The sequence below is a fragment of the Emydura macquarii genome, unplaced genomic scaffold (genome assembly GCF_026122565.2).
Source record: "Emydura macquarii macquarii isolate MOO-44397 ecotype Brisbane River unplaced genomic scaffold, CSIRO-AGI_Emac_v2 contig_212, whole genome shotgun sequence".
NCBI classification, from domain to species: domain Eukaryota; kingdom Metazoa; phylum Chordata; order Testudines; family Chelidae; genus Emydura; species Emydura macquarii.
In genome coordinates this window covers 11935381-11946498 of record NW_027130349.1, presented here as the reverse complement: position 1 = coordinate 11946498, position 11118 = coordinate 11935381, and the positions used below count along the sequence as shown (strand labels likewise).

General features: G+C 40.3%; 1 protein-coding gene across 1 annotated transcript in view; it reads left to right on the top strand.

Annotated features, from left to right (window-relative positions):
- The first annotated feature begins 440 nt into the window (after positions 1–440).
- The window catches only part of APCDD1 (APC down-regulated 1), a 33399-nt gene continuing 22721 nt past the window's right edge, over positions 441–11118 (top strand). Inside the window, exons 1-2 of the mRNA XM_067547842.1 lie at positions 441–999; positions 10345–10528. Of these exons, the coding sequence (XP_067403943.1) occupies positions 828–999; positions 10345–10528 (356 nt within the window). The 5' untranslated portion in view covers positions 441–827. The remainder of the gene's footprint in view (positions 1000–10344; positions 10529–11118) is intronic.

The window sequence follows — 11118 nt, the reverse complement described above, 5'->3', positions numbered from 1 at the left end:
CCCAGGTCCTTGGAGGGCGCTGTGTGACACCCCCACCAGCCGGATGGCAGTGGTGGGGGACTGGGGGCGCTGGGAGGGACAGGGGGACGCGCCTTGACCCCGTGCTGCCGACGGCTGGAAGGGACGGGGTTGGAGGGCAGAGTGGGAGACGGGCAGCGCAAAGCCAAGCCCCGCAGGGTCCCTCCTCCCCCTCCAGTGCCCGCTCTGCAGCCCCCCACGGCGGGAGCCGTCCGAGGCGGGCGGGGCCGGGAGGGAGCCTGCGGCCTCTCGCTCTCTGATCTCCTCTCGGCTGCGGGTGTCCGGTTTCTGGAGTCGGTGGCGCTCGGCAGCGCGGAGCCCCCGCGGCCCTGACCCCTCCCCCTCCTGCGGGGGGCGGGAGGGGGGAATATGAAGAGGAGCCGCCGCGGCAGCAGCTGAGCGAGCAGAGAGACGCAGGCGGGGAGCGGGAGAAGGGCGGACAGACGGACGCCGGGCAGACAGAGCCCCGCCGCTGGTGGGCAGGGAGGGCGGCAGGCTGCTGCAGCCGGAGGGCGGCGTGGGAGAGCCGCAGCCGGGCTGCGCCGCCCAGGGAGCAGCAGGCGGTGCAGAAGCCATGGGACTCCCATGAGGGCGGGCGGCGGGCGCTTGGGACGGGACGGGACGGGACGGGACGGGACCTCCCCCCGCACCGCTGCCTTCTGCAGCCGCTCGCGCCCGGCTCCTGCCCGCGGCTCGCGCCCCGCGCCCTGCCCCGCCGGGAAGCAACAGCAGCAGCAGCTGCTGCTGATCGCGCCGCGCGGCCCCTCGCCTGCCTGGCTGTCAAGCCCGCGCTGAAGACAGGACCCTTGATGCCAGCCGCCCCCCAGCCGCCCTCGGGTCCGGACTGCTCGGAGCCGGGGGGAGCCCGACGTGTGAGGAGCAGGAGGGGAAAGAAGGCGAGAGGCGGCGGAGAGCGGGAAATGTTCCTGCCCTGGTCGGAGCTGGTCGGATACCTGTTCCTAGCCCTGCTCCTCCTGCACGGTGAGTGCCTGAGGGAGGGATCTGCCCCGGGGCGTTCATTTCTCCTCGCTCCAGGAACAGGCAAGCCTCCCTCCTCCTCCCGGGACGGCTGCGAGGGAGGCAGGCAGGCAGGGACAGCAGCCGCCTTGTGCTGCTGGAGTCAATGCAGGACTTTAAGGCTGTGGGGTGTTGCAGGGAGGGGAGCGGTGGGGTTTGTTTCCGAGATCAACCCCCCCGAAGAGCTCTCCCCTGTAGGGTTTCCAAACAATATCCTGAGCTATGGGGCGGGAACCAGCCCGAACTCGTGAGGGTTTCAGGAGCGCTCCAGAGCCGGTTCGGCGGCTCTTGATGTGGTCAAAAATTGCATGGGCTTATGAAGAAGGACCAAGCGAGGCTTGCTTATGGGGAAACGCTTCGTGCCTGTTTATGCCTTGGAAGCGGAGAGTTGGCCAACAGGATTGTTCTCTTATTTGCCAGAGGGGAAGCATATGGCCGTGTAAAATCAAAGCACACAGTGACTTCGTTCACTTTGCTTAAACCCTCATTGCTAAGAATCTGTCTTAGTAAAACATTTGGACAAACGTGATCACAGGGGAGGTGCCCCACCATTTTCCTAGGAAGTGCTTGTTCATTCTGTTAATTTAAAAATATCTGTCTGCACCAGCTCTGGCACTGCATCCCGACTGGGGGAGCTCAATCCAATGCTGCTTTAAGAAGCTCTGAGTAAAATCCTAACCCTAATTAATTCAACCAGAACTTTGCTAAGCAATAGGGCCAGGATTTCACCTTCAGGCTTTTCCTAAGGAGTGTTCTTTGAATTTGAGAGTATTTATTGAGAGAGACTTCTTGAGACAGATTAGATAATCCAGTATGTTAGTATTGGGTGTAGTGCTCATAATAATAATAATTTGATTTAGAACACAAAGGCTCTTTAGACCTATTACTTTCAAATATGCCCACTTCTGCTTTGACACTGCCTAAACATATAACCAGACTGAACGTCTTCTGAAACAGCATTGCGGTGGGAGCAGGGTTAATTTTAAGTGAGACGAGACAAAATTATCAAAGCTGGGTGCATAAAGTTTGGCTTGTAAATCCACATTTAAGCATCCAATTTTCAGAAGTGCTGAGCACCACAGTTTCAATTTTCTTAAAAGATAGTTGAAGGTGCTCAGCACCACTGAAAATTAGGCTATTTAATTAGGTGCCTAAATACATATTTACATGCCTACCTTTATGCACCCATGTTTGAAAATTTTGGTGAGATATTATTCTGGAAAAGTGTCTCCGCCTACTTAATTACATAAGTATTTTGAGGACTGTACCTAATACTGGGATATTCTGCAGCATCCAGCCTTCTTCAATAAACTTCCTTGGGTCCCAAGATCTACTTTGAAAGCCTCTTTCAAGTATATTAAAACTGGGCACCCCACTAAATCCAGCTTTAGAACTGGGAACAGAAGTCAGAACTTTACAACCCTTCTTAAAAATGTCTGTTTGGAGTGAGGAGTGTGTCTTTCTCTATTTCTCTAGGGTTTCAAGCTAAACAGACAGATGGTACTCTATAAATGATAATTTGTGTGTGTTTTATTTTTTTAGAGAGAGCATTTGCTCACCAGAGGGGATAGACTATTATGTAAACAAGTCTAGTGGAGCCAGACCTGCCTGGACGCCAAGGTGTATCTTAAAACTCTGTGATCTGGGAATCTAAAAGTCAAAATGGAAGGTTTGAAGTTAGAGGGTAGAGGAAAGAAGGTATAATTATAGGGTTAGACTCCCAGCCTCATCTGCTTGGAATTACAGAGCAGTTTTAAACTTTGGCTGAAATGGGAAACAAATTCGGGCCAATGATCAGATAAAAACAACAGCTGCCAAAAGAAGATGAAACAGAAAAATCATCTACTTTTTCCTTCTGCAGTTATGTATCCGAAAACAAAATATACCTAGTCAAATGCTTTTTAGAAAGAAGTAACGTGAAAACTTGTTTGTGAACATATACATATCTAACATAAGGACTGGAGCTGAGATTTATTGTGGAAAACTATTGCCCCCTTAGGCTGAGATAGGAACAAACAGTGGGATACAGTGCCCAAATATATAGTTGAATCTAGAAGCTAGTCTTTGTCCATTCTATGTTTGATTATATTCTCTAAATGTATTGCACCAGTCTGGGGCTTTTTTCTTTAGGTCATCAAGTCATATATGGCCATCTCTCAGGCAATGGATAGCCAGTCAATAGTAGAAAAGAACTACTGACCAGCTTGAAGGACAGTAATGCAAAGGTCTTTTAGCTACTTGACTGTCTCTCAGTCAACTGAATTGCGTTTGGCAACCCAAGAGTGAATTAAATGTGTGTATAGAAAGAAGAATTAAAGCTTTTGCGTTCCCTTTTTAATTCAAAGTGCTTTTTGTTAATTTCATGGAAGTAAAACTATGTAAATGTAGTACGAGACTCAAGCTCATATTTTCATTGCAACATAACTCTTAATATTGTTGAGTTAACATTTTGAAAAACATGTACTCATTTGTCAAAATAAAACCTGTAGAATGTCAAAGGAGATTTGCAGCTGGAAGTTGTCCATTATCAGTATTTTCTTTGCTTATATGAAAAGCCACAAAAGTTTCAGATGTCAAATGCTGAAACCATTCAGCTTTAGAAAACCTGATTAATCAGAACTACAGTAAAGTGGATTCAAAACAAAATGACTAATTTACTTTGCAATGACTAATTTGTTACAAATCTAGTGAAGTATTTCTGAATATGTGATTGTTATAGTAATGAATTAGCAACTTTTAAATACAATAATAATTGGTTCATTATATAACATCCCCCACTAAAATATTCAGTTTTAATGAAGTTTATGCAGGCAGGACTGTTAGACTTTTCATGGCAGAATTAACTGTTTATGTAAAAATAAATTAATATATAAAAGTGCTCCAACAATCTCACTGAAATTGGTTGGATAGAAGTGTTTTATTTCCTTTCTTGCCTCATTCATTAAAATACAATAAAATATATAGAGATGGGCAAGGCTTGAACTATAGCAGTGTGACCTATGGGATGCATGTTCCCTTTAGTAAAATAACTAAATTCATTTAGGATTTAGGAGAGGATAAATCAGAAAGGGAGTTCCCTCTGTTCAGTGCTTACTATATAAAGCATGGAGGTAGATGAAGAGAGAAAGATTTAAAAAAAAAAATGGTGTGGACTGAATTCCATTCAGTTAAAATCAAGTGTAAATTCAGAGTAACTCTTGATTTTTTCAGTGGATTCGTGGTAGATTTACACTCGTGTGACAGCTGAATTTTGTGCTATGTATATATATGTGTGCTGTGTAGAATGTGTTGAAATAGGGTGGTAGGTTGTCTGTAAACTTAAAAATAAAACCAATGAAAATGATGGAGAAAGAAAAGTCTTTCAGGTATTCAAGACAACACTAATACTTGGTTACTAATGCAACTTTTGTACAATAGTTACATTTGTAGTGTATCTCCACTGTGCACAGATTGCATGATTACTTTGTTTGATATAGGATCTTGTCCTGCAGTATGTACTCAGACAAAGCTCCAGTAAGTTCAGTGGGAGTTTTGCCTGAGTTTTTCCCTAATTTGTATGTAGTATAGAATAGATGTCTGTAGTCTGTAACCTAGAATTTTGCAGATGTCTGTGGTATAGAACAGATGTTTGCTTCAAAAAGGGCAAAGTCAAACTACTTTACATATTGTGTTGCATTCAGGGTCCAGTTCCACCCCCTCCTTCTCCCTCCCCCACTCCCTGGACATCAATGGCAAAGTTCCCATTGACTTCAGTGGAAGCAGACTTGAACACTTAATAGTTCACAAAACACACACACTTGAGATGCCACCACATTTTCTTCATTCAGTGACGGTGGCCCATTATAGTGCAAAATTTAATTAAACATTACAGAGGTCACTATTTTATAAAACACCTTAAAACATTTTATATGAAACAACAGAATGTGAAACAACTGCTTTAAACTCACAATTATCCTCCTCTCTCATATAGTGGTGGAAATCCATAGTTGAACCATTGGACTCAGGTTTGATTGGATTTTGTTTTGGTTTTTATGTACAGCACTTATGTGCCTTTTGGTAAACAGTGCTTAATAAGTTACATTAAAGGGCATTATCAAGGAATTTTTCATAATATTTAAGTTAATTTTTATACATTATTTTATAACAATCCCTTGAAAGCATAACCCAAAAGATGCAAACCTTTCTCCTTGCCAAATCCATTCATTCCTCCACCATGCATACAGATTTAGGAATACAGTTCTGAGGGACACTGATTCTGTTTTAAAGAAGAGAGCACAAATGCATCTACTTAAAAACTAAAGTAAAAGAATTTCAGTAGATTGACTTTTCACACAGGTATGGAGGCCGGAGTTTCAAGTTCTTACTGCCATTACTCAATTGTTCACTGAAAAAGATGTTTTGTAAGAGTTAGGACAGAAGGTCTAACTCTCCAACATGCTGAGTGAACTGATTTCACTAGATTTTGAAGCTGTTCAGCCACTCCTAAGAGATTCTCAGAATATTTCAGTATTGGGCATTTAGTAAGGACTTCAGGATTTGTGCCATAAAATAACAGAAGATCTCATTCTGGGCCACTCAGCCTTGAGGGAGTTTCTTTTTAATTGCTATGTCTTAAAATCCTTGTCTGGCATCTCTAGGGGTAACTTCACCATTGTAAACTGAGCATTTCCTTCCTTTTAAGCCAGTGGCTCTCAACCTTTCCAGACTATTGTACTCTTTTTTCAGAAGTCTGATTTGTCTTGAGTACCCCCAAGTTTCACCTCATTTAAAATCTACTTCCTTTCAAAATCAGACAAAAATACAAAAGTGTCGCAGCACACTATTACTGAAAAATTGCTTACTTTCTCATTTTTATCATATAATTATAAAATAAATCAATTGGAATATAAATAATGTACTTACATTTCTGTGTATAATGTATAGAGTAGTATAAACAAGGTATTGTCTGTATGAAATTTTAGTTTGTACTGACTTTTTGACTTTCATGTAGCCTGTTGTAAAACTAGGCAAATATCTAGATAAGTTGATGTACCCCCTGAAAGACCTCTGCGTATTCCAGGGGTACATACCACTGGTTGAGAACCACTGCTTTAAACTACAGGTCTAGTTTTTAGATATAGTTCTGAAAATATGTACACATAAGAAAGGTAATGACTACATATGAAACAAAACCACGTTATCTTTTACAGTTGTAAACGTCAACCTACTCCACCCCCTATCTTTTATTTGTAATCCCTTGCTGTGATATGTCTAATTTAGGTCCCAATCCTGTGAGGGCCCTTTGAAGTATAAAGGGATTACAGTGGAGAAAAACACTAGTAAACATAGAAGCATCTGTTTGGCAATGAGACATTATATTCTCCATTGTAATCTTTCAAGTTTGTACTGCAATTAAAAAGCTACCATAGAGGTTATCCAGCACTTTCCCACATCAAGAGATAACTTAATTCTAATTGTATATTTATTTAATTGTGCAGGGCAATTTACTAGATAAGTAATACTTAGTCTAATCAATTACTCTTCATCTATTTGAAAGAATTTTATCATGTAAAACAAGTTCCAACTTGAAAATAGTTTGTTACAGAAATAAAATACTAGTATTAAAAGTGATTCCTGCCAATGATGTAATGCTCACAGATTTAGCACTTGGGCTTCCACTACAGGTTGTTTGTGTGAGAATGGGTTAAAATGGAGCTACACTGGATTTACAGTGGTGTAAATGCAGAAAGAGATTGGCCGTATGTGTCTCAGCTGATGTAAATTAGGAACTTCTCAGGTATCTGACATGCCAATCCAGTTCTAGGTTTGAATCTTGTTTGCAGTTCCAGTTTAACTCTCTAAAAGGCCAAATTTGACATTGAACATGCTGAACTTTGAAAAATTCTGGGTCTCAATTTTGAACCTCCAAATGTTTGCAGACAAAGTTTTGATTCAGCTCATTACAGCTATATTGGTCCAAACTTTGCTGTCAGTTACACTAGTTTAAATCCATAGCAATTTAACAGACTTTGAAAGAGTTACTCTAGTGAAAATCTGCTGTAACTGAGCGCAGAATTGGGTCTATGAATTCAGATTTATATCCAGAGTGGAGGTCTATACTTTGGGTTTGAGCCCAACTCTAGTTATCTATTTTTGTTGCAAATATACCTCATATTAATATTAGTTCACTGAAAATTGAAAATGTAATAATTGAAGACTTTCTGCAAAATTGCTCAGAGTACTTTTTTTTTTTTTTAAACCAGCCTTTGGGCCAAATACTGTTATCCGATTGAATACACTGCTAACACCTTAATACTTTAAAAATTCTTATTTTACTCTCAATTGATTGCTTAAGAACTTGAAAAATAACTTCTTTCCCTATATTTGTTTTCCTTTCTTCATCTAGAAAATACTGATTATTTTTTTCTTCTTTTGCATTTCTAATGGAGCTGCAATTATTATGGCTTTCTTATTTTACTTTTTGACATACTATCTTGTTTACACACCAGCTTGATGAATGATGCCATTTTTGTGAATAGTGTTCCTTAAATAACTGAAACTACAAAGCCAGAAGAAGTCTTTACCGCATTATTTTGTGGGTCATATTTAAAATGTAGGTTTTGTTTGAAGGCTTTTACATTTCTCAGCAATAGACTGGTAATTTTGGTGTTTTTTTAAGAGACATATCAGATCCAGAAGATATTTCCTAATTTATAAGTTTAAGGTAAGTCAGATCCTGAGTCTAAACTACTTACATGCCCCTTTTAATTTTTATAATTTCCTTAGCTATCTTGCCACAGACAAGTATAGATAGACATATGTGCCTCTGTTATTAAAAGTATCACATTTGGATCCCTTTCAATGAAAGCCAAAGCTCTAAATATACAGCAATTATGTTTGGTCTCCAATGTTATTTAAAAGTGGTCTTTTAAATTAACTTCCACGTTGTTTCCATTTCACAAAAGCACAGTTAACCCTGAGGCTGCCAACATCTTTCCATTGTATATCAGCCAAGGGAATACTATGAAGTTAATGGCACCACTCACATGCTTAAAGCTGAAAACATGCTTAAATGCTTTGCCTAAAAAAGATTTTAAAAGACCCTTTTACATGTCATACTGCAACATACTTTAATATACCAAACATACTTTAATATTCAATTAATTCTGTAATCCAATAATCAAATGTTTTCCCCATGTAAATTATGATATATCTTTCAAAGCGGATAACTGCTTGTTTATCCCAATGCACCATGCTCCAACTCTCTCTTTTTTTAAATCCCTTATGATAATCCAAATGCTAACCCACATTGCTGTGACCTAGCAGCGCTATCTAAACAGATTTCATGTGCTGAACAGCATCAAACAGAATGGCAAAGTTGAATAAATAAATAATGTATTTTATCAACACATTTGCTTTTTATACAATTTGAATCATGGATCCCTTTCTCCTTAATGATGATGCACCGATTGAAATTTTTTTCTTCCTGAAGTGGGGTTGTTTATTTAGAATGTGTCCTTGCCATCAGAGTATTCTTAACAACCTTGGGATTCTCACTGCAGAAGGTGGAAGAGAAGGAAAACATGCTGCTGCAAAACTTCCCCCTGTGTGCAGGAAAGCATACAAGAAGATAAATGGTGCTCAGAGGGGGTCTTGTATCTTACCCATGTTCATACCCATTCAAGCCTCTGACAGCATCCAGAAATGGGAACAAGCACACTTGGGCTATATCTAGGGAGGACAGATGTATAAAGGCAATGGCATAGTTGTTCACCAGGCCATTGACGGGTATGTCAAAGGCTGGGATGGAGAGCCAAAAGGGGACAATGTATGACAAGTGTTGTATCTGATCTTAACGTGATATAAAGAGGAAAGCGTGGTCCCACATCTGGATACCTAGGTACAGTAACATGTACAGACAAAGATGCAGAAAGGTGCAAGCACTGAGAGACTTATTCAGTGGAGTGAGAGGCTGTGCTCATTAAACATTGCATTGCCTCACCCCATAATACACACATTACAAGATACATCCAAGTAGGCAAGGTAAGGGTCCAATAGGTGACTTTTATTCCCACCACATAGCTCACAGGCCACAAAACATCCTAGAATTGTGACTATATCTATACAATAATATAACAGAGTCTGGTATGTGTGTTTCCCACATCTATTCCTCATATTCTGGAGCTTCCATTGTGTTCCTGTGCCTATGCGGATTAGATGGGATGGTTGGAGCAATGAGATTTTTAACCTGTCCATGTACAGAACCAATAGATAAGACTGAATTTTGACATTATGGGAAAGTTAAGGTATGAAATGCTAACAACCCAATGCTGAACAATGCTGAATTTATTATAAATTCAATAGACACACGGCAAGTGCTGCTGAATTATTATTTACATGTTTCCTGTCTTCACATAGTTGTGTTAAACTGTGGTTCATCTCCATGGTTGTTAGAATAGTAATGGGTAAATCGTTTTAATAAACAGTGGCTGTCTTCTAATCAGTGATCTAAGATTCTTATTTGTTCACCTGTCTATCCTAGATGTGCTTTTCTCTTGATCCATATTTTCCTACACCTTATATAGCATGCAGTGTAAATGAGTGCAACAAGCATTCTTTCTTATGCTACGTATTCATTTTGTTTGATTAATTTTGTGTAGAAAGATTGCTGGTGAGTTTCCTATGTATGCATTACTAGAAACCAAAATTACTGTGTGCTGGAGATAAAATTAGCTTTTGAAATTCCTTTTTCACTGAAAATAAAAATAGCAGAATCCGCCTTTAATTGACCACCTCAATCATCACAGAAGCTTCCTGTGTACAGAGGCTTCCTGTGTACAGAGGCTGTGCTTTTAATATCTGTTTTCCTTTGACTTTAAAAGGTGGATTTTATTTACAAGTTTATTATAGAAGCATTCAAATTAGAGGTGGGCCCATGCCGCAAAGATCACAACAAGATCTGGATCCAATTTTCCCAAAGTTTCAGAGGTGCTTGGGTACAGGTTTTGGGCTTGTCCTCATAGAGACAGACATAAGAACCAGTTACGAAGTTCAAATCCAGTATTTGAATCCTCAGTTTTGGTTCTGATCCTGTTCTCATTTTACAATGTTAGTGAAATCTAGTCAGAGGATTTATAATTTTTTGGCAGAAAGGGACATTTCCCAGTAAAATCTTTTTTTCACATGGATCAAGTAATATCAATTCTTTCCCTAAGCACATAACATTGCCAAGTGAGTGATGTGTTAGCACTGTTACTCACCCTCATTTATTGTATGTCTATCAATCATTCTCACCAGAATCCCTTGGTAACTTACACTTTTATTTCCCAGGGCTGGGAGAGGGTTCTGCCCTTCTTCATCCAGACAGCAGATCCCACCCTCGATCTTTAGAGAAGAGTGCATGGAGGGCTTTCAAGGAATCACAGTGTCATCACATGCTGAAACATCTTCACAATGGAGCCAGAATCACTGTGCAAATGCCTCCCACCATTGAAGGGCATTGGGTCTCTACCGGGTAAGAATAACAAAAAACAAGATGTTTGAGTTACCTGGGGGGGAAATATCTACAAATGTAAAAGCATTTTTCATAGATACTTAGAATGACAGATGCTTTGGTTGTACAACAGAATAGTGTGCTGGAAAGCTACCTTGCTACACACTACTTTGCAGTCTAGCATTTTAAACAGTAAGGAATCCAATATTTTTAAAACTTTTTTTAATTTAGAAAGAACAAAATATTGTTATAACCTATTTATATAAATGACACTATATTACAACAGACTTTGTACAATAGAGCTAATGAATGGGTCCTTGCTTTAAGAGCTTTTGCATAAACAAATGTCAGTAGCAAATTAAGAAATTTGTTTCATCAGCCCAACCACAGGCAAGTGCTTATCTGTACATCATGATGACATTCAGGCAGAGAGAGATTTCTGTTCCAGTGTCTCAGCTGCAATATTCATCAACCTATTTTAAATGGTGTTGTTAGGGTGTTTGGGGTTTTAAGATATTTATGGGGCCCAATCCTGTAATCCTTACTCAGACAAAGCTATGACAACTCAATGAAAACGGTTCCTGAGTAAGGACTGCTGGATTTGGCCCATA